This window comes from Cavia porcellus, unplaced genomic scaffold, assembly GCF_034190915.1.
Source record: "Cavia porcellus strain 051 isolate PalLab524CR breed Dunkin Hartley unplaced genomic scaffold, mCavPor4.1 scaffold_8, whole genome shotgun sequence".
NCBI classification, from domain to species: Eukaryota; Metazoa; Chordata; class Mammalia; order Rodentia; family Caviidae; genus Cavia; species Cavia porcellus.
The window spans coordinates 57,271,193-57,298,352 of record NW_026947491.1 but is presented as its reverse complement, the minus strand read 5'-3'; the positions used below and the strand labels follow the sequence as shown (position 1 = coordinate 57,298,352).

The 27,160-nt window shown below is 41.3% G+C and overlaps 1 protein-coding gene and 2 non-coding genes across 4 annotated transcripts in view; all 3 read right to left on the bottom strand.

Moving 5' to 3' along the window:
* Positions 1–3,199: 3,199 nt before the first annotated feature.
* Positions 3,200–3,336, bottom strand: LOC111753317 (small nucleolar RNA SNORA2/SNORA34 family). Its single transcript, XR_002788135.1, has one exon. It is a non-coding gene; the product is annotated as a small nucleolar RNA SNORA2/SNORA34 family (small nucleolar RNA).
* An 18,990-nt stretch (positions 3,337–22,326) lies between these two features.
* Positions 22,327–22,464, bottom strand: LOC111753318 (small nucleolar RNA SNORA2/SNORA34 family). Its single transcript, XR_002788136.1, has one exon. It is a non-coding gene; the product is annotated as a small nucleolar RNA SNORA2/SNORA34 family (small nucleolar RNA).
* Positions 22,465–26,215: 3,751 nt separating this feature from the next.
* Tbk1 (TANK binding kinase 1) overlaps positions 26,216–27,160 on the bottom strand; it is a 52,695-nt gene continuing 51,750 nt past the window's right edge. For both annotated transcript variants that reach the window (XM_003475949.5, XM_023567582.2), the window contains exon 21: positions 26,216–27,000. In XM_003475949.5, the coding sequence (XP_003475997.2) occupies positions 26,949–27,000 (52 nt within the window). In that variant the 3' untranslated portion in view covers positions 26,216–26,948. The remainder of the gene's footprint in view (positions 27,001–27,160) is intronic.

The following is a 27,160-nucleotide window of genomic DNA, read 5'->3' as shown; positions in this document are numbered from 1 at the left end:
GCCAAACTTTCACAGCCCTATCTGTCCATAAATCATGGAGGAAAAGGTCACGGGAGCAGCTCCCTGGTCACAGCGCGCCTGTGACATGGTGGTTAAAGCCTTGGGGCCCTGTGAGAGCTATGTGACCTTTGGCAGTTTATTTAACCTCTCTCCATGCCTCTGTTTCTTCTGTAAGATGAGGGAAATAATAGTTGCCATCTTGCTGAGTTTTGAGAAGTATGAAATAGTCCTAGAATGGCACCTGGCATCATAGGAAGTGCTCTGATTTCAATGTTGAAAGAAACCCTGGATTAAGAAAATTTGTAGTTATGAGTAGGATCAGGGCTACTGATTGATTAGGGTGCTGCTTTCTCCCCACCTCGCCCTTCCCCTCTCCCTCCCTCCCTCCCCTTTCTTCTTCTTTTTCTTTTTCCTCCTCCTCCTCCCACTTCTTCTCTCCTTCCTTTCCCCCCTTGTTCTCCGCCGAGCCGTGTGCATGCTAGGTAACTACCGTGCTCTGCCGTCGGATTACAGCCCCAGTCCAGAGGTACTTGTTGCTGACTCTTTCCAAGAATACCAGGAAACCACACAATAAATGAGATCATGATCCCCAGTGTCTGGAGGAAAGGTATGACACCGGCAGTGCTCACCGGCATCTTTCCGGCAGGCCCAGCACTGGGGCCATTTCCTGTTGGCACTTCCGGTCAGTGGCCCATCCCAGAGGAGGGCTGTCACACACCTGCCCTACATTCTGCTCACACTTGCACTCAGCATTCTCTGGAGGTGAGAAACCCTACCTGTGACTGTGCTTTTCTACCCTGGTCTCTGCCTTTTGCTCACTTTGAGGCTCTTTTGTTTCTTGGTTAAATCCTCATGCCAGTCCTCTGCAGGAAGTTGGGGACTTCATTTTTCTGAGTTGATTTCACCCAAGCTAGACCTCACAGAGAGAGGCTTGTCAGAGTGAGACGCAAACGCTTCCACGGCGCAAAAATAGCAGTTCTTATTTCTCAGCTGACTCTGTCACTTACTCGCTGTGTGATCCCTGTTCTTGGCTTTCATATTTGTAAGAGGAACGATGCGATGGGGGCACTAAGATCCATGGAAATTCTCTGGTTTCCTTGAAATTGTCAAATTGGTGTTTGCACAAAAGACAGAGAGAGAGAGGGTGTCGGGGACTTCACACAAAGCTATGGGCTAAACAGGGCCTTTCTGGGTCATTTACATTGCTTTATATTAAAACTGGGGGAGCTAGGCAGGTGGTGCCTGCCTGGAATCCCAGCTTTCTGGGAGGCTGATGCACAGTAAGATTGCTAGTTCAAGCCCAGCCAGGGCAATTTATTGACCGAAGGAGACTTTTTTGGGCAGGGTACATAGCTCAATGCAAAGTCCCTAGGTTCAATCTCCAGTGCCATAAGTAAAGTAAATTTAAAAATAAAAATAAAGTAAATAAATAAAACAATGGCTTGGGCATGGTGGCATATGCCTGTAATCCTAGCATGGGTTGCTGAAGATTGCAAATTCGAGGCCAGCTGGGTTACAGAGTATGACCTGATTGCAAAAACAAAAATCAGACCAAACCAATATAAAACTGGGAGCATAATGGAATGTCACTCAACATTCCCAGGTTTTTAAAGAAAAAAATTAGACTAACATGTGAATTTTGAGGAAAATAGTGGTGATGGTTACATAGTAGTGTGAATATATTAATGCCTTTGAATTGTGTACTTATTTTTTAAAATAAAAATTGTATCTACTTAGAAGCACTCAGAATGCCAACACAACAACTGCAACTGTGTTTTTGTAATTACAGAGAGGTATTCAGTTTACAGAACAATTCTTTCAGTGAGCTGCATCAGAGACAACTAAAGGTGAAAAGCTACCGTCCCAACAGATAACTAATTTATGCTGTGCAAGAACTTGCTCTAAATTTTCATGTTGATTTACAACCCCACACTGTACATGGCTAGATTAGTAGCTACTGAAAATACCACCAGCAATGGGCCGTCTATTTACACATTTGTTAGTATGTTAACTATACAAAAAAAGACTGTACAGTTTTTGAAGACAAATCTTCCACAGCCCTACAGCTCAGTTTTTTGTTTGTTTCTTTTCTTTAAAGGGAGTGAGTTGTGAACAGGGGAGTTAAATGCTTTATAGAAAATAAGAAAAAAACTAGCAGAATCAACTTACTCATCATCGTCGTCTTTATCTTCATCTTTCTCCTCTTTATCCTCCACCTCTTTCTTCTTTTTCTTGCTTTTTTCGACCTTGACCGCTCACCTCCTTGCTGAATCAAGTTTTCTGTTAGCTCGGTAGGCAGCAATGTGTTTTCTATACGTTTCCTTCAGCCCAGCAGCCTTCTTCTTGGAAGTTTGCTTTGTCATCTCCTGCAATATTACTCCACTTGTCTCTGCCACTTGCTTTTTTTCTTTTTCCTTTTTTTTTTGAGATAGGTCTTACTATGCAGTTCAGGCTGGCCTCGAACTCACAGCAGTCTTCCTACCTCGCCTCCCCAGTGGTGGGATTACAAGTGTGCACTACCATGCCTTGTTCTGAGTGCTTTTGTTTTTTTTTAATTTTTTTATTTTTATTTTAAAGGGGGTAAAATTAAACACAACAAAACAGAACAAAATAGGACATAAGAAAGCAACGTAACAGATATAAATTTCAAAGCTAGATGACCTGAGATCGTCACTATCTATCATATTATCTCTTGTTTTCTTCCAAATAGTTGTCCACGTCTTCGCATACAGAGAATTCATACAAAACAACATAGTATAAAACTGATCAGATGGGCTGGGGATTTAGCTCAGCGGCATAAGCACCTGCCTTGCAAGCAGGCGGCCGTGAGTTCAATCCCCGGTACCGATAAAAAGAAAAAAAGAAAAGAAAACAAAACAAAACAAAAAAACCTGATCTGAATAGAATGAGGAAGGTGTTTTAGGTCTTCAAAACCAGACAATAAGGAAGTCACTAATGGCTGTCACAGAGTCTCTCATTCTTTTCAAAATAGCTGTCCATATTTTCATGTATATTGAAGTTCAACAAAACAAAGCAGGCCTCGGGGAGGGGTTGCTTGGTTTCCTGGAGCTCCAGGTCCCAGCATGGCGTGGGGCCCAGTAAACGCAGGTGGCTTCCTTCCTGGGCTGCTGCAACCTGCCAGGCTCACTGGGGTAGGGGGTGGGGGTGGGGGTGGGGTGGGGAGGTGGGGTTTGCTTCAAGCTGTTTCTTTCTAATGAATTGACCATTTCACTGCCCAAGTTCTGAAATGGCCGACAGACCTTAGAAAGACATCTCCTTAGGCTCCTGCTTGAAACCAGCAGTGTCAGGAAGCTGCCGGCCTTGATTCAGGACCAGCTGAGTTACTTTTGAACATCACCAATAGACAGGCTGGGTGTCCTTTGACTTGGGGACGATACTCAGAACAGAACAAGAAGGCCACAGGGACCTCCTGGGTGCCTTGAGAGCCTTTGAGCTTTTGGGTTCCCTCTATGAGGCACACAGGTTTTCATTTCTCTTTCATAACAGGCCTTGTCCATCTCCGCCATGTTTTCAAATTTTCCTTTCTCTTTAGCAGACATGATCTTCCCTTACTCTGAGCACTTCTCAGTTTTATTTTATTTTTATTTCATTTCATTTATTTTATTTAATAAATGGCAGTTTACCAGAGGCTGTGAAAAGGAGGAAGGAGGGAGGGGGTACGAAAGATTGATCAGTAGGCTCTAAATTATAGTCAGAAATATAAAGTTCTGTTGGGTGTGAAGATGCCTGGAGGCTGAGGCAGAAAAATCCCTGGGCATTTGAGGCCACCCTGAAATACACAGGGAGACCCTGTCTCAAAAAAAAAAAAAGAGAGTATGACATTCTATTTTTTTTCCGAGTTATTTATTTATTTATTTTTTAGGTAGAAATAATATGTTCAGAGGAAAAAAAACAGTAAGAAATTACTAGTTGATGTTTATATATTGTCGTTTTACAAATAGTTGTTCAAGATACAAAAGTGGAACATATAAAGTGGGAATTCAAACAGCAAGACTGCAAACAGTTCTGTTCAACTGTCCAACAAAAGCTTAGTAACATGGTTGTCATTACTATACACTTAAACATACATGCAGTTATCCATATCTTCATTTATACAAACTTAAAGCAGGTTAAAATCATTCTGAACAAAGAATAATAGTATTGCTAGATGTCACATCATGATACTCCGTGATCAGCACTGGGTACTGTAGTGTCTTTTTTTAAAAATTTAATTTAAAGAAAGACTAAACAAAACAGAAAACAAGTAGAAATAATACATACTTTCAAAAAAAAAAAACAGTAAGAAGTCACTAGTTGATGATTACAGATTGTCCTCTTACACATTGTTATTCAAGATACTAGAGTGGAGCATATAAAGTGGGGATTCAAACAGTGAGATTGCAACCAGTTCTGTTCAACTATCCAACAAAAACTTAGAAATATGGTTATCAATCCTATACACTTAAACATACATGCAGTTATCCATATCTTCAATTATGTTGAGACTGTTGTAAACCCAAGCAGGCTAATATCACTCTGAACAAAGAATAATACTATTGCTGGGTTTCACACTATGACACTCCAGGATCAGCACTGGATACTTCGGTGTCTCTTTTTCTTTAGAGTATTTGTTCATTTCATCATGTGTCATAAGATCAGTTCTCATAAACTGTTTATAGATTCTACACATGCATGAGTCTTAACATGTATTTCTATCTTTTCTATATTAGAGGGAGAAATAAATCAAAGCAACACAGAACAAAACATTCCTATAAACACATGGAATGAAAAAACATGTAAGACCGTTGTACAAAGAGTGTTACCATGGTTCCTGTGTTGTCTCTTGTTATCTGCAATAGAATTGGCTATATCATCAGATATAGTATAATTGAATATATCAGTACAAAACAGTATTAATAAAAACACAACTTGGTATATAGTATAGAACTTCAAAAGCCGGCAGTTATCAAACTAGAGTGTGTATCATTGAGTCTTGTCATCTTCAGTGTAGTAGCCTATAATCTCAGACTTGATACTATCAATCATATCAGTTTTGAATAAAATCTGTCGATACCAAACAGCAATCAAATAAACCAGATTTAATTAAGATCAGTCATGATAAAACAGTATAACTCATACAGGGCTCCAGATTAAGAAAATAGGAAATTAAAGATGATTACTGTGCGATATCCTGATGTTTTTGGGATAGCTGTCTGTGCCCTCAAATCTAATGCAAGTAGACAAACTGGGACAGAATAAAATCTATCAGTAAAAAAGAAAAAAATAGAATAAAATCTATCTAAGTAGAGTGGTGGGAGTAATGTGGGTTTTAAATCCTGATCCACCATTAACAATATCTTCTGCCATCTTTTTTAAGACTCTCCCTCCTCTTTCACTTCCCCAGGGTACACTGTGCATTTTTGGGTCTGACCAAGACCCTGGGTTTTAAATTGGGGGGGGGCTGCTCTTTACCTAAGTGGTTCTGAACCTTCTCTCTCCTGGACTTGATCTCTAATTGTATTCCTTTTCCTATTAAAGCCTGTCTTTCCAACCTATCCACAAATACTGGTCTAGTTGCCCCTGTTACTCTCTGGTTCTCTGTCACATAGAGCATTGTCTTCTCAAATTTGATTTTCAGACCATGTACTCTTTTTCATGTTAATTATATTTCCTATAAGTAGCATTTCCTATTTATAGCATTGCCTCCTGATCTACTCCATGTGTGGTTCTTTTTTTTTAATTTAGTGCATGAAGGCCATCTATTTTAGAGATTATAACCAACCTTCTCTGCCTCATTTCTGTTATGCTCTTTTTTTGCCATCAGTTGTATGTTTATCTTCTTCTTTCTGTTTTCTGCTCCATTCATTGAGGCCTCTCTGCCACTGTTCCTGGAATCCTAGTACTTTTCTCTCTCTCTAGAATGCCCTGCAGTATTCTCTATAGGGTTGGATTGGTAGTTGCAAATTTCCCAAGTTCTTCTTTGTCTTGGAAGCATCTTGTTTCTCTGTTAATTTCTAGAGACAGTTTAGCAGGGTATATGAATCTTGGCTGGAGGTTATTTTCTTTCAGGGCTTGAAATATTTCGCTCCAGGCTCTTCTTGACTTGATGGTTTGTGTCGAGAAGTCTGCCGTTATTCTGATGGGCCTTCCTTTATAGGTTATCTGTTTCTTGTCTCTAACAGCTTTTAACATTCTGTTCTTATGTTGAATTTCTGGGACCTTGATTATTATATGCCTGGGTGTAGCTCTGTTTTGGTTGTAGGTGGCTGGAGTTCTGTATGCCTCATAGATCTGAATATCATTTCCTTTCCCTCTGTTTGGGAAGCTTTCCTTAATTATTTCTGTGAATAGCCTTTGTAGTTCCTTTGTTTGTATCCCTGCTTCTTCACTCACATTCTTTATTCTCAAGTTGTAGATTCTCTTGTCATCTTCTAGCCTTTGTATTGTTACTGCTTGTTTTCTTGTTATTTTAAAAAAGTTTTTCCTTTCATAATCCTACATTGCAAAACTGTCCTCCAGTTTGGATAATCTATCCTTAGTTTCTTTCAAGCAGATTTGCCATCTTTCCATAGAGTTTTTAATTTCCTGGTGATTGCTTTGAATCAGCTTCATGTATTCTATATTTTCTTTATATTCTTCATCAAATGGTTCTCTCCTTTGTATGAGTTCCTCCCCTCTTCCATTTGTGTCTTCTTGAGGGATGCTTAGCATCTCTTTTATTAATCTTCTCATATCTTGCTTTACTTGGCTAAATATTTCCCTTTTGAACTCATCTATGAGGTCCCGAAGATATCTCTTTATGTCCACTGGTGCTGTGTTTGATATTGCATGTTTGCTGTTCTCATTCTCCTTTGTATTTACCTGTCCTGGGTCAATGTTCTCAGGGCTGGGACCTGGGGACTTTTTGTTGTTGCTTCCTCTTCCCATCTTTTTTGCTTCTTCCAGAGGCCCCAGTTTCTTTCTTTATTGGTTACAATTTTTCTGAAGCGGCCTGGCTAGATGACCTTTCATACTGCCCTGTGCTAGTGAGTTGCAGACAGGGACAGTGTATGCTGGCCCCCTCCCTCCAGGTCAGTCAAATTTCTGATGCTTCACTGGGTTAGTGTGCATCACTGCCTAGGGACTTGATTTCCTATTGGGTCTCAGCCAGGTCATGTGACCCAGTCCTAGTTCACTCCACCAATGCCCTTCAGGAAGGGAACAACTGACTGAAGTCACTGCTGCCCCTTGTACTTGCCAGTCCTGCCCTGTCCCAGAATGTCATCTGCCAGAGCCCCCCTTTCGGTGGAATGGCTCCACTCTCTTCACTCACCACAGGTTGATGCAGGCACCCGGCCAACTCAGCCCTCTGTTTGGCTCACTGACCTCCAATCTCAGTGTAACTGTACCTCCAGTGAGTTGAAGTGGCCAGACCTCTGACGGCTTGGCAAGTCACAGTGGGACCTCGGGCGGCCTGGCAGCTTGCGTAGGGGCCCTGGATGGCCCAGCAAGTCACCCGCTGTGGGGGAAGTACTGAACCTTTAGCTGTTCCATTAATAGAACCGGGACTGTATTTTTGGTTGGTTTTTCTCACCTTAATTTCTTCTTGGGAGGAGAGAATTCATCTCTATCTGTTTGGGGCTCTCCACGCTGTATTATGTTGAATTCTAAGTTGAGTATCTCAGGGAGCCTCTGTAGCCAGTTGTTATCTATCCACCATCTTTTTGGATCTCCCTTAGAGTATGACATTCTAGTGGGCTGTAGATAACAATTACGTGCTGCACATGGAAAGCTAGAAAACAGAATTGTGAATGTTTCACCATAAAGAAATAATAGTCTGAGGAGATCTTTAATTCCACCTAAACATTATACAATGTATTCATGTATCAGAACATCTCATGGTACCCCATAAATATGTACTGTTTTAATGTGTCAGTCAAAAACATAAATTTAGGGCCAGAGATTCAGTTCAGTGGCACACGTGCCTGCCTGGCAAATATGAGGTCATTAGTTTGATCCTTGTTACAAAAAAAAAGAAAAAAAAATCCCATAAACCTAGAGCCGGGATGCAGCTCTGGGTAGAGCCCTTGCCCAGCATGGATGAAGCCCTGGTTCAATAACCAGCCCTGAAAAAAAGAACTGACCATCCCAAAAACAGAAGGAAGGAAAGAAGGAAGAAAGGAAGGAGGGAAGGAGGGAAGGAAGACAGGTAGACAGACAGGCAGGCAGACAACAAAGAAAACACTGACTGGACCACCTTGAGTCCTGTGTCCATCCACAGACCAATTGCAAATGAGAAATAAATATCTCAAGGAAAATCAGCTTAACATAATGTTTAATTTATTTCCTGGAAAAATTTACTTTTAGAAAGTAAGTACATTTGTGTATTAAAGATATACAGAATGATGGACTCACGTGACTAGTAGAGACATTTAAAATGCAACCACTCAGTGTAGCGGCTTTTGCATTCCTGACTTCTTTTAAACTGTGTTGTACAAGTTATTTTACTTCACTACATGTGATCATTCAGCATAGGAAAATGCTTAATAAAGTAAAAACAAAAGCTGCGCCTGTGGTGTTAAACAGTTTCTCTAAACAATACTTCATTTTTTCAAAAGCCTCCTGAGAACATTGCAGATGAGAGCTGAGCTTGGAAAGGCTAAGTGACTTGTCCAAGGTGAAACCTGCCAGCGGTGAGGGGCATTTGAACCTAGAGCATTTGCTTTTAGCTTCTCTGGCTCCAGTAGGCTCCTGGCCACAGCACGAGCAGCACCAGGAGCTCAGCTCTGGGGATCCGGCACACAAGCTGTTCCAGGGCTGAGGTTCTTTAGCCTCATTGTTACCCAGCGCCCCCTCAAGGGCTGATAGCGATAAAATTAGGTTAGGCTGTGCTTTCAACTCCTCTTCTGCTGTGCATGAAAGGGAGGTTTCCTTTGTAGCCAATTTAACACAAGGTTTACTTCAGCTTCCTAGGGCCAGGCTAACAAAAGGATGTTCCCTTTTCAGTACATTCCAAAGCGCCTTTTAAGAACAGTGTAGAACCGGAAGGTTGCTGGAATACAGAACACTGGCCTGGTTAGAATGAGACCTAAATTCCTCAACTTCTGGTTTTTCCAGTCATCCCATGTGACTTTTTTTTTTTAATGTCTTTTTCATTTTTATCGGTACCAAGGATCGAACTCACGACCGCCTGCTTACAAGGCAGGTGCTTATGCCGCTGAGCTATATTCCCCAGCCACCCCCCCCATGTGACTTTTAAAAATCTACTTAACCTCTCTGAGCCTCAGCTCCCTGAACTGAAGTTGAATTAGGTCAGTATATTCTGATGGTGGACATACCATGCTGGTTCTTAGTTTGCCCATTTTAAAATTTCAGTCATTATATATTAATTTTGACATATAAAAAAGTAACACATCGGGCATTTTCTAGGGATCACCTCTTAGCATGATGCCAAGTTAAAAGGGCAGGGTTATTTAGGAAGATCATATTAAGTGCTAGGAGAAAGTCATACAATTGTGGTGTAAATTGTCAAGGTGCACTGTGAATAATGTCTAGGACCCACTGAGCAGAAAACAGAAGCTAACATTTACCAGGCACTTCCCATGTGCCAGGAACCTTGCATTTTATGTACATTCACTTATTTAAGTCTTCAAACAATCCTAAGTGACAGATGTCAAGTGGTGTGGTGGCCAAGAGCTCCTTCCCAGGCTCTTGCTGTCTCAAACAAGTGAAAAATGCAGAGGCTTTGCACTTATTAAAAGTAAAAGTAAGGAAAAGAAATGTTCTGAAAAGAAGAGCTCTGCAGTGTGAGTGAGGGTCAGTTAAAGTAGGAAAAGCAGTATGCTTTGCAGAGTGTAAGGCAGTTTGGTGAAGAGGCTCACAGCAGGCAAGAGCTTCATGACCGCTGTCTTTTATACCCCTATTCTGACGTCAGAGCTAGGCCATCCTATCAAAGACCTGCTTGATCTTGTGCCCGGAGGACTGAAGATAGCATTTTCTGATTGGTATTAAGTACAGTGCTCGGAAGCTGTTCTGAGCATGTGTCCTGAATCTCTTTGATTGACAGGTCTCTGCGATTAACAGGTCACACCCAGTTGCCCAGCTGCTTTGTGATGCCCTAGGCTGCCTTATGTCATTATTTTATCAGAGGGGACAACAGGGCACACAGCAATAGAGGGAGTTGAAAGCTGTTTTCTTATGGTTACCTGCCAATATGTGGCAGATCTAGGGTTTGATCTCAGGCTTTGTTCTTGGACTTTAGACTCTGCTGGCAATGATATTTTAGCATGAAGCACTTAACTGAGACCCAGTGACGTGATCCTGTGACCTCACAAGTCATACACAGAGGTCAGCACGGACAGCTCCAGGGGATTGTGTTATAAAAGCAGTCAGTCCTAGCCTCTCCTCCAAAAGTCCTGGCTATTCCCCTGGAGGGGTGCGGGAATGCCAAGTCTTAACAATCACCCAGGAAGCACGTGGGCCTCCAGGGTTTGAAAGCTGAGGGCAACCTGACCTAACTACTCTCTCACTGTTGGGTCAAAGTACCCAACACAGACAAGTTAAAGGAAGAGAGACTTACTGTTGCTCAGTTTGCAGAGGTTTCGGTCCATCCTCACTGGTTCCGAGGCATGGTGGCATGGCAGAGGGACACGGCAGAGGAGAAACAGTTCATGATGTGGTAGGCAAGAAACAGAGAGGGACGTGTACCCTTCCTGGCCACCTCCCCAGTGACCCATGCCCTCTACCCGGGCTTTCCCTCTCATCACATTTAGTTACAAATTCATCAGTGAATTACTCCACTGATGTGTACCATCCCGCACCCCCATGATCCAGCTACCTCCTCAGAGCCCCGCCTCTGAGCCCATGAGCCTTTAGGGGACATCCAGGTATAAACCATAACACAGCTGAATCAGGAGATGAGCCCCAGGGCTTGTTCCTCTGGCTTGTGGCTTCCACCCGAGGCTTATTTTCAGCTTGCGGGACAGAGGTAACGAGGTCCTGTTAAGAGCTTCTTCTAACCTTTCCGCTTGTTCATCACAGCATCAGTGAGGATTCTTCTCATGTTTCTCTGCAGCAGAACTACATGCTTCTACCAAACATGAGAAATGTCAAAGTGGAGAAAGAGGAAAAAGAGTTAGAAAAATTAAATGGGGAGGTCAGCAAATTCCAGTTTGCAGGAATTTTCCCCACGCATGCACTGCCACCTGCCAGCCCTGCTTCCTCTTCTGCAGCTGAGGCTCATTAGGAGCCCAAATAGGCCAAAAAGATGGGGCTGAGAGAGGCTCAAAGGAAGGGGGAGAATGTGTGTGCCTGTTCCAAAGAGCCGGTGAGGAAAGAAATGTCTGTGATCTGGCACGGCTTTGCCAGTAGGGCCTGCTAAAAAGCGAAGCAGTGGCAGGGGAAGGATGGAGAAGCGAGGATGTTTTGACCATTCGTGTACTTGGACATTTTCTTTCATCTAAGTCATGCCTGGATTCCTATCGGATGGGCCTGCTGTCCAGTTAAAGCATGATAAAGCATCAGTGCAGTTGCAGAGGATGTGACACGGAAAACAACGCGATGAGAGACCACGGGGTCTGGGTTGGCATGGCCTCGTGTGCCATGCAAAGGAGTGTGTGGTATGTGTGTGCCTTCACTGAATATGGAAGTTGCATAAGCTTATATATATATTATATGTATGATGCATGAGCTTTTTATCACTGTGACAAAATACCTGAGATAAGCAATTTTAAAGGAGGAAAACTTGAGTTTGGCTCACGTTTTCAGAGGTTTCAGTCCATGGTTGCTTGGCTTCTTTGCTTTGGGCCTATTGTGAAGCGGAACATCATGGAGGGAGCATATAGCAGAGGAAACTGCTCACTTTGTGGCAACAGAGGAAGGGGTCAGTGTTCCAGGATCCCCTTCAAGAGCAGTCCCTACTGGCCTGACTTCCTGCCACTAAGTCTAGCCTCCTACCGTTTTCACCCAATGCACCACAGGCTGGAGACCAAGCTGTCACCACATGGACCTTTGGGGGAAGCTTTTCCAGACCACAGCAAAAGCGTGCTGGGAGTGTGTCATGCACATGAAGGGTGTGGAGGTAGAGCAGCCCCTAAAAGCCAACCCTGTAAATGGTAGGAGCCCAGAACAGTGAGTGAGTGGCTTAGGAGTGATGACCACAATTGTACTTCAGAAACATCACTATTGTATCACTAGTGTGAGAAGCTGACACAATATAGGTGTGTGTGTGTGTGTGTGTGTGTGTGTGTGTGTGTGTGTAATCGTTAAGATAGTTATACTACTGATTTCTCTGTGTTAATTGTAGTGAAAGTTTGTGCTGGTATTGTTTGGACAATTGAATGCAGGCATCTTGTGCTTCTGGTGCCTGATCTGGGGATGACAATGCACAGTGTATATTTTGTTTTGAAATTTTGTTTCATTTCTTTCTCTTTCAAGAAAAAAAAGAGCTGACATACAGTTGTAGTGCAATAAATGTGGCCAGTTTCTGTGGGCCTTATTACAAGCAATTTATGTATTTTCTACTAGGTTTAATACAATGAAAATTATTCTGTTTCACATCAAAAAGAAAGAAAGAAAAAGAATCATCACTCAGGGGAAGTTGGGAGGGTGAGGGAGAAAAGATGATCAGGAGCACATGACAACAGTAACCCAGGTGGGTCTTGGGTTCCCCTCCCCATCGCCAGCTCCCCTGTTCCTCCCTGAATTGGTCATCCTGACCAGCTCAGTATTTGTGCTGCTGAAGTGAACGCTCCTGACTAGCTCAGGGCCTGGGATGTTGGGCAGGAGATCAGGCCAAGTGGGGGCGACTCTTCTACTGAAAACAGTGGTCTCTGTTGCATTTTCTCCTTCCTTCTGCTCGCCCGGACTTTATGCTATCTGGTCTACCCCAACCCTGCCCCAGAACAAGGGACTGAACCCAGTGTCTTAACACTTGAGTTGCATCTCTAACCCTTTTATAAGTTTTAAATTCTGAGACAGGGTCTCACTAAGTCATCAAGTTGCCTAGGCTTGCCTTGGACTTGCAATCCTTCTGCCTCAGGCTCCAGCAGTGCTGGAATTACAGGTGTGCGCCACCATGCCTGTCATACGCTTTAGTCTTAATCTATAAAAGACTTTGGATCATGTGCAAATGTGGGAGCTGGTCTTTGAAAAAGCTTCTCCTGCAGGCTGGTGAGCCTGTGGAGGCAAGGAAGAAGTTTTCGGGAACCTCAGAGAATATTTTTTATCCATAAGGCAAAGCCTGTACAAAGAAGCCCAAGCAAATGAGCAGAGAAGGAACCTCAGAGAAAGTACCCCATATCCCTGTGCCCTGATTGGGGTACATAACTGGTCTAGAAGCAACATTTCTTCTGGATGCACAGAGTGGTCCAGAGTAAAGGAAGGGGAGGAGAAATGAGAATATTCTTTTCCCCATCGCTCTTTTCCAGGAGAATATGAGGATTTAACCTAGGTTTTGTTTCATCCTAAACTGCACCTGGGAGCATTCTCTGTGGTGGATGACAGAAAAGCAAAACCAAGAGGCTAATTGTGGGGTGCACAGACACGCGATCTGCATTTCTCGGTTTTGTGTCACTGGAACACAACGTCCACAGTCAGTATTGCTGAGAAGTTTTCCATCTGCTCCACAAAAAACAAAAAAACAAAACGAAACAAAAAACTAAGAAGGTAGATCATTCAAACCACCTGATACTTGGTCATTAAAACGGCTTCTGACAAAAAACTTGATTACATGCTGGTGTGTGTGTGTGTGTGTGTGTGTGTGTGTGTGTGTGTGTGATGTCTGTACTTTTGTGTGAGCATGTTGGGCTGGGTGGGAGGAGGAGGATGGAGGGCAGAACAAAGGATTAAATCTCTTAAATCCTACATTTCATCACCAGGGCCCACCACAGTGCTACTGCCTGGTGACTAGAGACGCTGAGACCTGTCCCTATTGATTTCTCTCCATGCCTCACACCATGAGTGGAGATGAAAATAACAATTTGACATCTGGAGAACAGAAGTCCCATTGCAATTTCTGTTTTTTATTTTATATGCCCTCATGCACACAAAAATCTGAAAGAATAGTTTTGAGTCTGGAGAAGATCGATCCTATAGTATAAACTTTATGATAGTTTCAAAGGCGTTTTGCTTTGGTTGAGCTTTCTGGATCTGTTTGGAAAAATCAGGTTATAGAAACACAGTGCATTTGCAAAAGTATTTATTTTTATGTCTTTTATGTTGTTTCAAAATGTTTGCTGTATATATTCATTGTTTTTTTGTTTTTTGTTTGGTTCTAGGGATTGAACCTAGGGTTTTGCACTTGCACATGCTAAGCACATGTTCTGCTGTGAAGCTCTACTCCAAGTCCATTGGCTGTTTTTAAACAACTCATGAGTGTGAAACTAAAATTTAGAAGCTTTACAAATTAAGTTTCGCATAATTTCGTAGACCCCACCCATCCTGCTGAGATGAGTCAAGTGAGACAGAAGGGCTGTGTCCCCAGTCTTTGGGGAAGTCCCGAAGGAGTTCAGAGGGCAGATGGAGAAATCAAACTCAGGCGTGGTTGCTCTAGTGAAGCCACTTTTAGCTGCACAACCAGGGTGAGTTATTTAGCTTCTATGTGCCTTTGAAACATCTACTTTGGTAAAAAATAAAGTGGGGCAGGGAGTAATAATACTTGCACAGTTTCAGTACAGGCTATGGATCCATCCAGTAAATGGTAATGATGCCACAAAAAATGGGCACATAGGCACACAGAAGGAAAAACACTGGCAAACACGATGGGACCCGGTGTTTCTTCCTTTGTACATGTGTTAGATGACCCACAGGCATCTTTTCAGCATCAGATTATTACGTTAGGGCCTTCAAAATTAAAAGACAGACTTTGCTAACTCGCATTTTAGTCAAGACATATTTTCCTACTTTTAGGCTCTTTGTTTTGTTTGTAAGTCTTGTTGACATTGAGGACATATTTAAGGGGATATGGTCCAGAGGAGGAGGTGATGCCAGAACCGAAATACCATGATCTGGTTGGGATGCTAATCTCAGCCTCACAGAAGAGAATTAGGTCCCTTTTTCTGTCAACTTCCAAGAAGTGAAGACAGATTTCTCTATTGTAGAATATTCCTTGGTTCCTTGCTGTTTTAACCTCCACTTACTATTTAGCATCGCACCTGGTACGGAGGCACACTCAAGCATCTCGACAGGAAAGGGATGATGGGCTGGTCCCAGATGTTAGAGGCACTGTCTTGATGAAGCAGCTGATAGAGTGGCCTAAGGCCCAGGCCTTGGGGAGGGGCACCCAGCTCTTCACAGTCTTGCAGGTCATGAGCAGGAACTTGTGTGCCTTCTTACCCATGACCATCTCCCACCAAGGACACAAAACATAGCAAAATGTAGCACATCTCTCCTTCTGTTTGTGGACCACTTTCTGAAAACCACCTCTGGAGTCCTTGGGGACACCAGTTAGCCACCAGAATGTAGCCATTCTTCAAAAGGCTGTCTGCAACTGCATGATCCCCTGTAGCCATTTGAATTACCTCTATTCTAAGACTTTAATGGAGACTCCCCAGAGGTTGTACCGATAGCTCAATTTCAATGTCATTGTGTGTTTTTCTTTCCCCTTTTCAGTTATGACCTTGTTATTTTTCAGCTAGCAGAAAAAGTTACAGAAATCCAGAGAACAGAAACACCATGTTCTATTTAATGCATATTTCTAGACTCCCAGTCCAGGAACCCATAATATTTTTTAAGTAAAAAAGGCAGCTTTCCTTGTTCTATTATAACTAGGAAATAGACAAATGCTGTATCCCCGGGCTACATTCCTAGCCCCATTATAACTTGAAATAGAAGCTGACATCTACTGAGTATTTATTATGAGCTAGGCTCTGACCTAAATGTACCATCTTGTTTCACATATTTTATCTTCACAGATCCTACAAGCAAGGTAAGGTTAGTAAACCTGTTTGACAGACAGACTCAGGAATCTAACTGTAGCCATACCCTTGAGGTGGTGAGCCAGGGATTGTGAACCCAGGCCGTGTGGCTCTAGAATCTGCACCTTCAACCACAATGCCATTTGCCCCTTGATCTCTTTAAACTAACATATGTATTCCTTCAGGTTTCAGTTGGGGGAGTTTTGCCACAGGCATCCATGAGACCGTTGCCCTATGCCATGGTTTAGATGGAGATCGGTTCCCAACGCTGTGCAGGGATGGGCTTGGGAAGGAGACTATTGTCGGTGGGGGGTGAGGTATTCATCCTCCGAGGAACTCGGAGCTGCTCGGCTGACAGGCAGAGGCCTGCTCAGAAGAGGTGCTCACTGCGTGTGACCTGGAGGGTGCAGCTCCTTTCAGCTCCTCCCTTCTCTCTCTCTTCCCTGCCTTACTGTTTCTTCCTTGGAGCTTTTTGACCATGGAATGAACCTTCTGAAACTGTAAGCCAGATAAACCTCTCCTCATTTAAGTTGGTGTCATGCATTGTGTCTTAGTGACATGGAAAGTACCCAGGATAGCCCAGGAAAGATGTGACAAATTCTGCCCATGCTCATGGCTCCAGCAGTGAGTCCTCATTATCTGCCAGGCAGCCACTGGCCTGATTCCTATCATTCTAACTGGTACACTGTATATATTTTTAAAGTAACATGAGGAAGCATGATTTTCCATGTAAAATCAGTCTTGTGACTTCTTGGGGTTGAGTTTCAAGCTTTTTCTAAAGCTTGAACTAAAGCTTATGGACTAAAGTAATGAGGCTCCTGATATTGCACAAATTGTGTTTCCCCTCGACTGTATGTGTGGTAATGAAAGTCTCTTCATCATAGGATGGCATTTCTGTTTACATTTCACTCTCCTCTTCCTCTGGATCACGTCTTCGTTGACTGTCTTTGGTGTCTAGCAGGTTTTCTGATGAGGCAAAAACTATAGAGGTTGGTCAATACCATGAGGGCCAAATTTAATTTGAATAGATATGGAAACAATGCATTCTATTTTCTTGCAACTGAGCACAATACCCAACACCCACAAGTGAAAGATACAAAGGTTTGTTTTGGTTCACAGTCTGTAGAGGTTTCAGTCCACGGTGGGCTGGCTCCAAGGCAGGGTGGCGTGGCAGAGGGGAAAGCTCACCACACGGTGGTAGAAGCAGAGACAAGGAGGATGTTGTGGAACTTTTGAGCACACTTTCTGTCCAGTCCCCCTCTCCTGGCTCATAGGTGTGTGGCCCAGGCAAGGAGTGCTGGAGATGGATCCCAAGCTCTCATGCATGCTACGCAAATGCTCTAGCCCTCAACTGCAGCCCGAGCCCTCTGACTGGTTGATAGGTGAATTAATTGTGGTAGTGTGTGCGGAACCACCTAGAGGACTCTCCTTGAAAAGAAGAGCAACTGTTTCCATTTTGGATAAACTTGGCTCTATCTTCATGTATTGATATGTACAGAGCTGGCTGGGCTATTTCTTTGTCCCTTCAGCTGACTGTAAGCAATGTAAATTGGGCTAGCTGAGGAGCTGATGTGTAATTTCTGAAGCAGAGCAACAGGTAAGTGTTACCCCACCCAGTGACTCCCCCAAACTGTAGTTGAGCTGGGCTGGAGGGAGAGCAGTGCTCCATGTTGCTGGCTGGGATTGAGCCTTGAGAAAGGGGCTATGATTTCCCAGGGCAAAAAGATTACACATCAGAACTGAGGCACAGACCCCAAATCATTAGCTACTACCTCAGTTATATTAGGCAGGTTACGCTTTCTGCATTTCTCGCTCTTTGCTTATCACAGAGGTGATCTCAGAGCTCCTACCTAGTCCAGCTCACAGCAGTCATGGCAGTCACATGTTTCCCACTGTCACTCATCCCTGAGCAGCTCCCCTCATGGAGAATCAGTAAACCGGGGTAGGCTCTGGGTGTGGCCTTTATTCCAAAGAACACCATCTTAGCTGAACTTAGGGCCCCGTTGGCTCCCCATAACTGTGTGTATGTCTTAATGTCTTTATTCTCACCTTGGGTTGCACTGGAAGTGGTAGATGGGATTAACTCACTAGAATTCCAATAACTTCTTGGGATTACAAATATAAACCTTTCTGGACTGTGACGAGGATGGGACATGCAGCGAATTGAATGCAGAACCATAACCCCCCATTATGTACAAAAGTAAAATCAAAACAGATCAAACAAACAAATGTTAAAACAGAAACAACGTGCTGGAAGACAAAATAGGTAAAATTCTTGAAGACATAGGTGTAAAGGATTTTCTGAACAGAACCCAAGTACACAGGAAATAATACCAAGAATCAACAAAGGGGATTGTGTCAAGTTAAAAAGCTTCTGCATGACAGAAAACCGTGAACACAGTGAAGAGACAACCTACAGAATGGGGGAAAAATTTTCCAGCTACATATTGGACATAGAATTTAAAAAAAAACTACATCTCCCCCAATAAAAGAGCCAATAAAAAAAGGACAATGGAAATGAAAGATAAGGTGCAAATGGCCAATAAATACACAAAGACATGCTCAACATCACTGGCCACTGGAGAAATACAAATTAAAACAACACTGAGATCCATCTCACTCCAGAAAACATGGCTATTTTCAGTAAATTAACCAAGGACTGGGGATTTAGCTCAGCAGCATAAACACCTGCCTGGCAAGTGCAAAGTTGTAAGTTTGATTCCCGATACAAAAAAAAAAAAAAAAAGGAAATTAACCTATAACAAATGCTGGTGAGGCTGTGGGGGAAAAGTAACCCTCCCACATTGTTGGTAGAAATGTAAATTGGAGCAACCATTATGGAAGTCAGTATGGAGATTCCTCAAAAAAACTAAACTAGAAATGCCATTTGACTGTTACTCACCTTCTGAGTATCTTCCCAAAAGAATTAAAGGCATCCTATTACAGCAATCTCTGAATACCCATGTTTATAGCAGCAAAATTCATACTAGCTAAATCTTGAAAGAAGTCTATATGCCCATCAACAGATGAAGGATAAAGAAAATGTGGTACTTAATGGTATATGTGCACCCATTGTTATGAATGTAATTATTACATACTGTACACATGTACTAGTAAAAATAAAGAATACAAAAATTATGGTTAAAAAATGAAGCAGAGGGGGTCAAGGGAGGAGGAAGGACATTCTTGCAGGTCATACCCACAGCCACCCACTTCTTCCCACCAGGCTTCACACCCAGCTATAAGCACATCAGTGGACTCACCTAGTGATGAGTATCAATGTCCGTGATTCAATCACTGACCCCAGCCCCCACCTAGGAGTGCACGAGGCTTTGGGGGACATGTTAGGTATAAACCGTAACACCATGGTGAAGTAGCTTTCTATACTGCAGAATTTCAGTGTGCTCATGAGGCACTTTGTGCATCTCAAACTCATCTCCCCAGTCACTGATGATGGAGAACATCAAAGACTAGAGAATGCGCACAACCAACCAGAGAATTTGCTGAATTGAAATCTACTCCGCAAGACTGACTTCCTGATTTTTCTTCTCAATATGAATAATATTTTTCACATAAAAAAGAAACTATATTCCTTATTGGTGTTTTTGAGACAGGATCTTAATAGGTAGTTCAGGCTGGCCTTGAACTCATGATCCTCCTGCCTCAGCTTCCTAGGTGCTGAGATTACAGGTATGTGACATCACACCTAGAAAAAAGATAACCTTATTGATCACACAGATAATTAATCTTGTTTTTGTGGTGCTGAAAGTTGAACCAACAGCCTCATGCGTGCTGTGATCTACCACTGTGTCTCAGCTCCAATTAATCTTCGAAGTGAGACCATAAAATAATACAAAGTAGCAGGCATGCACCACCATTCCCAGCATACTTTTTAACTTTTATAGTACTTTAAGAACAATATTGCCAGCCAGGTGTGGTGGCTCATGCCTGTAATCCCAGCACTCGGGAGGCTGAGGCAGGAGAATTGTTGCAAGTTCGAGACCAGCCAAAGTGAGCTCAAGGCCAGCCTGAACTGCATAGAGATACCCTGTCTCAAAAAGATTTTTTTAAAAAAAAATATATATATTGCCATTTGCGGACTGTAGGGGAGAGAACCAGGCCTCACAGGAGCTGATCCCTGCCTGGAAACGGAATCATTTTCACTGTTTTCTTGGGTTGGGTTTTATTCTCGTTTTGTTTTATTATGTTAAATTGATGGCATGAGCAGCTACTTAAAAGATAGCAAGACATATTACAGTAGCCATTTTGGATTTACTATTGGCTTATTTTGAAATCCTTTATTGCATTCAATGTTTTATTGTTTCTGCTCTATTCTGTTCTGTTCAATTTTTACTATGTATGAAGGTATTTGTAGCTATTTTAAAGACAATAAAAGGCATTATGGTAGCTATTGTTGATTTCATAAGGTTTTGATGTCCTGTAGATTTCATTGTTTTATTTTCCTTGGTTTTATCCTCTTTAAAATAAAATTTTAAAAAATGCAAAAATAAAAAAAAGAACAATATTACATGATAGCTGGATGTGGTGGCTCTTTCCTGTAATCCTAACACTTGGTAGGCTGAGACAGGAGGATTGCCATGAATTTGAGGCCAGCTTGAGCTACATAGTGAATTCAAGACCAGACAGAATTATAGAGTGACATAATGTAATCACACACTTCTACTGGGAGAAGTTTGTTCTCCTAGGGATCTTAGGCTCCTCACTATGTTTTTTTTTTTTTTTTTTTTTTTTTGTCTTTTTCCTTTTTATCGGTACCCGGGATCGAACTCACGACTGACTGCTTGCAAGGCAGGCGCTTATGCCGCTGAGCTAAATCCCCAGCCCCTCCTCACTATGTTTTCATAGTTTGTTGAGCCAACTCTTCTTTTTTCCCACCATGTACAAGTCAAGCAGAGCCTAGTCTAGATGCTACGATGCCAAGAGAGGAAATGATGAATTCTCTTCCTGTTCATTACTTTTCTGTCATTTCACTGTTCAGTAATTCTAGGGACTTAGGCAAACCAGATTAGAAAAATGTGGAGAGATTTGACTTAAACCTTGATGCTGCGCCTGGGACTTTTGCCCATGTAATAATGTGAGTACATGAGTCTTCCTGAGTCTTAGCTGTGTATGGCCGCTCCATCTCTAGCTGCATAGCTTTTGCATTGAATCTGGACTCCACCCATAACCTCTTTGGTTTTTCTTTGTTAGATTTATTATTTGTCTCCTACGATTTGAGTTCTTCAAATTTTAGTATTTGCTGGCGAAGTCTGGCATCCAGCATTTTCTCCCGTCTCCTTGCCGGTGGGCTGTGTGTTGCTCATCACTGAGCATGTTTCTCAGTCTCCTCCACATGTGAGGAATTTGCTGTGGGACATAGCTTGATGTCCTCAGTGTTAAATGCTAGGAAGCTGCTGAGCGTGGTTGGCAGCTGGGGAAAGCTTCACTGTAGCTTAGGTTAAGGACTGAGATGCTCAGAAGCAATGTGTACTCTTGACCATGCATTGGCTCACTTTTCATGGGCTTGTCTTCCATAAAACTAACACTTCCTCCTGACAGAACTTCATGAAGGATAATCGGCATCTTACGGAAGCCATAATATCCATAAGAGTGCATATTTAAGAGGTGCCTTGGAACAAAAGGGCAAAGACTGTCTTATCTGTCTAAAGAAAAGAGAACTTCATTTAATATAGGAGGTCTTTATCCTTGGTTTCCACAATTCAGAGAAAATGAGCATTATTTTTATTAGTAAGGCTCGATAGTACTTTTAAGGGTCTGACTTAAACTAATTCTTTTGGGTAAATGGGTGATTTAAAATTTTTTTTTATTTTTGAAAAAATTTTTTTTTATTTTAAAGGGGATAAAATTAAACAGAACAAAACAGAACATAAGAAAGCAATGTAAATTTCTTTTTTTTTTTTTTTTGTCTTTTTCGTTTTTACCGGTACCAGGGATCGAACTCACGACTGCTTCCTTGTAAGGCAGGCACTTAGGCCGCTGAGTTAAATCCCCAGCCTCAGCAATGTAAATTTCAAAGCTAGACAACCTGAGATCTTCATTATCATATTGTGTCTTGTTTTCTTCCAAATAGTTGTCCATGTCTTCATATACAAAGAATTCATACAAAACAACATAGAATAAAACTGATCTGAACAGAATTAGGAAGGCGTTTTAGGTCTTCAAAACCAGACAATAGGGAAGTCACTCATGGCTGTTGTAGAGTCTCTTGTTCTTTTCAAAATAGCTATCCATACTTTCATGTATATTGAAGTTCAACAGAACAAAACAGGCAGTGGGGAGGGGTTGCTTGGTTTCCCAGTGTTCCAGGTCCCAGCATGGCACGGGTCCCAGTAAACGCAGGTGGCTTCCTTCCTGGGCTGCCGCAGCCTGCCATGCTCACAGCTGCTCACCAGGAGTGGTAGGGGTTGCTTCAAGCTGTTTCTTTATAATGAACTGACCATTTCACCGTCCAAGTTCTGAAATGGCCAACAGACCATAGAAAGACATCTCTTTAGGCTCCTGCTTGAAACCAGCAGTGTCAGGAAGCTGCCGGCCTTGATTTCAGGGCCAGTAAAATTAAAAAAAAAAATTTTTTTTGCATTTATACTCTTCTGCTTGCTTTTCACAGAGGAATAATTAGTTCTTTACAATGATATATATATATATATTTTAATCGTTACTGGGGATCGAACTCACGACTGCCTGCTTGCAAGGCAGGCGCTTATGCCACTGAGCTAAATCCCCAGCCCCGACAATGATATTTTTATACCAAGTGTCTTTCAAGCTTGCTTCCTCTTAGAGACAGTTTGCTTTTATAGATCATTAAGTACAGGTAAGGGCTTCTAGATTTTGTGTAGTCGTCTGGCCCATTAGATTGCCTGCTTTCGAATGGGAGCACACAGGACAAATTCTACTGGAAGGTTCCACCCTACCCTCCAACAGATGACACCAGAGGAATGTTCACACTTCTACTCTGCTAATTCTTCCTACTTCATGCAGGTTGTCCCCAGCAGGGCTCCTTCCCCTGCAGAGGTGTCCTGGGAAAGCTATGCAGTTATCAGGAAAAAATTCTGTCTGGTTCTTAGTCCTCTTCTTCCCCATGGGAAGGGCAGCTTTGTGTGCCCTAGATGTGCTTACTTTCGCTTCCTAACAGGGAGCCAGACACTTTCATTTAATCATCAAATCTCACTGACCTAACAACTTGCGAGGGGGAGAAAGAGATCTTTTGTGTAAAAAATGCATCTAAAACCAAGTTTTCCAGCTGTGATTTTTCCAACTATCTTGACAGAGTCTGATTTATATGCCATAGCCAAAAATTAAAGAAAAAATATTTTTAAAAAAAAATTAGCAGAATAGGCTTTTGTCCCTGGAAAGTATGTCTAACTGGTGATTAGTAATGATTTGGGAAAACTGTTGAATAGCTTGCCTGTGAAAGTTATGGCCTTGCTATAGACATTAAGTGACCAGGATGATAACTAGGAATTCACAGTGCTCTAGAGCAAGTTTTACACACACAAAAGACTATTTTGATAAGGCTCATCCTGATAATATGGAGAGATTAGAGATCATATTTGTTTTTAAAAAGATCATGGATGTATGTATGGGCACATATGTAAGCTCCTTGTAATTATTACTTATCCTAAGATGTCAGACATAATTAACAATGATCTTAATTCTATAGATGAATGACATGGTGTCATGCTATTTGACAAAACAAGAAGTCTTTCTCCTTTCCATTTGCTCAGTAACCATGGCACTGCTTTTTCTATATTATTGTACCTTAGTTTCATCACATCTATGAAACTGCAAGGAAATCATTAAGATCAGGACCAATCCTCACATTTTACAGATGAGAAAGCTCAAGCCAGGGAGATTTAAGTGACTTCCTCAAAGTCAACTCTTAGTAGCAGAACTCAAGTCTGACTCTAAAGTCCTTCAACCTTCCCGTCAGACTATTATGCTCTGGAGCTCTGGTTTTCTATGTACAGCTGTTTCCCCCACTAGATTAGAAATGGGTCCAGAGCAAGCCAAGGAATGTTTGTTTGTCTTATGCATCCCTTATTCTTTCCCAAGACTGTAACATGGCAAAGTGATAAAAATATGTACTGAATCTAGATGTTACCTTTTACACTTCTTAATGCCAACCTTGGTGTGACTTACTATCTTCCAAGTTGGAGATGAGGAGGCCAAGAAGAACTGATGAAGAACCAGATTAGATAAACTGCATAGTGGTGAAGACATTTGAGTCTTTCCTTAATAAATATTAAAATAGGAGACACTACTTTTGCCTCAAAACCATTTAAGTTTTCGGGTAAGGATGGAAGTACTTAGGACACCCTTGCTATACTTCTGTCAACCTTTAGATGACTGTAGGATCCTGATAAGTCATAGGAGTAGCCTAGTGCTAACGAGATGATCTGAGGATGAGGCACCTTTAGTAGGTAGTCATAATCCATCTAGCTACACAAGAGGGCAGAGCAAGGATCCCTGGGGATCAACATATTTTAAGAGCCAATCCATTCTTTTAATCTAACTCAAAATCTCGTAAGGCTGTCTTCATAATCAATTTGGTAAAATAAATAGTGATTGCTCACTATATAAAACATCATATTAAACAGTACAGTCAGAAAAAAGTTTTTGCTTTTGAGGGGATGTAATCTTCTAAGGCATCTACTTAATCTCATTATGGTAGGGTAATATATCAACAATAAACTTTTTTCATAAGATTGGAAAAAAATAGCTGAAAAATAGGCCATTAATCCTCAAGTTAATGAGAACACTAGCAAGCTTCACTTTGGGAAAAAAGGTGATCAAGTCTTTTAATCTGTAAAATACCCACTGAGGAAGATTTGCAGGCTCATGTTCTCTGATATTTATATGTCAAAGCACTGGACCCAAATTAAAAGATCAAGATGAAGTTCTATTCCTGCCTTTGTAATGGTTTTGGGAAGCTAAGACAGATAACCTTTTGGAGGTAATTTACTCATCTTTAAAATGAAGCAATGTGAGATGATTATAGGAAACCCACTCTGAGCCTCATCTTGATCCAGAGGAGTTCATATTTGTAATCCTAGGGAAAAAGTTACTGGAATTTCAGTAAGTAATTCCAATCTACCAGTTCCAGTGTAACCTACAGCATGAATACAGAGATAAATACATTACCTGTAGTTGTGAGCCAGGGAGGTCCAAAAGTTCAGTTAGAACAATGGTTAACTGGAACAAAGGCCTTGATGCAGGGCTGAACCTGGGTTTTATTAATTCACTAACTATATCCTCTGCCATAAGAGTGAATCTTAAGGATAAAATCTTGAAAGCAAGAATGTATTGTTTCCTATCCTTTAATGCGAGTGAGCCCCAGGAAATCTTAAAGGAATATATTATCAATGCTGCTAATAAAAATACAATCCCATAAGGGTTTATTTATTGGTGCTTTTTATTAGATGCACTGACATAAAAACTAAGCCTACACATAAATTAATCACATAAAGTATACAACTCGAGATATACATGTTTCATGATGAAGTGGAAAATTAAAATCAAAAGGAGTTAAATATCCCATTGCTTCACATTCTCTGAAAATAAAAAAGGTACCCAAGGTAGACAACTATACTTATACAAATAAAGGCATTCACCCTTGTATGCATTTCCATAATGTATACATATCATACTGAAAATTCCCTACTATAATGGATCAATCATCACAAAGAAAGTCCTAATAAAAGGTAGGCTTTTTCAGCACAAAACAGAAGGCCAAAACAGGACTGCAAGTTCAAGGCCAGACTGGGCTAACTTAGCAAAACCCTGTTTTAAAAAAATCCTAATACATTTTCAGTTTTAAGATGAACTTGTTTCTCATGATCACGGTAATCAGATTTATTTATTCTTTAGGACATGTCTTTGATACACAAATTATGTATTCTCATCCTCCAACATTCTGATGGGCCAAAATCAAAACCAATACAAATTCTGACAGGTAAAATAGTTTCTTCCTGAATATAATTCTTTAGAACTCTGAGTACATTTTTTAAAGAAAATATTCCCTTTGAATTTGTGCAGTATAAAGTTGAAAGAACTTCTACTGAACTTGGAGTTAGTAACTTTATAAGAGATGTAAACTTGTCCCTACATTCAATATTCTGAGAATAATGCACCACGGCTAGTCATTTTGCTCCTTCCAAAAGATAAATTTTGTGATGGGAGAGCAGATTAGTGACTGAACACTTGTCTAGCACACGAGGCCCTGAGTTCAATTCACAGAACCATGAGGGGAAACGAAAAAAACAGTTTTTGTTTTTAAGTTGGATAAACAGAAACACATGAACTTTTTACAGTAAAATTGAGAAATTTATTGTGTCCATGAAATAGTAAGCAGAATTAAAATAAAGAAATATACAGCTTGAAACAAGTGAAAGGATCCTACAATTTAATAACTATACATTTATGTCCAAAAGAAAAAAGAATACTTTTACATAATTAATTCACTGTAAAAATTTTGCTCAATAATTCTTCAGAAATTAAAATAGACATGAGGAGCACTGGGATCTGGGCACCTTATAAAATGAAATAATGCCACTTTATCCTTCTAAAAAAGTATGATCCTTGTAAAACAGTGGTTTGGTTCTGCCCTTCACTCACAGAAGCCACCTCCCTTTATATCATTTAAAATGTTATGATTATCAGTCTTTTCTGATTTGTAAGGATGCCAACTTTGGTTCTATTTAAAAATATTTTCAGTACACAGTCCAAAAAATAGACTTTCCCAGCCTTCCTTGAAGAGTGGAGGATCAGCACCCCAACAGTCAGCAGGTCATGGCTTTCTTCTAGAGCTCACTGAGGTCCAACTGCCTCATGTACTTACAAATGTTAAAAATCAAAATTATATCTTAACAGCAGCCAAAAATTTATATATTTGTATTTACAGTATTGTACATATTTACATGACATCAATACTGAATTGTAGAAATGAGATCATTCATAAAGGATAAAGGCATTCACTTAATGCCCCAGCATTACTTTTGTTTGCAAACAGAAACTTTTCTCAAACTTCTGTGAAAGCTAAAGACCATCGACATTCCGTAGGCCAACATCCATGGTTAAAGACCCAAACCTAAAATACACAAAAGAAAAAAGATAATCTCAAAAGATTCATTCACCTGATCTCTGAGAGTCTTTGTATTTTGCAGAACAGAGGCTAGAACCCAGGGCCTTTTGTACGTATTGGGTAGGGCTCTATACTGTTCAGCCATATCCACAAACCCAGTGTTTGA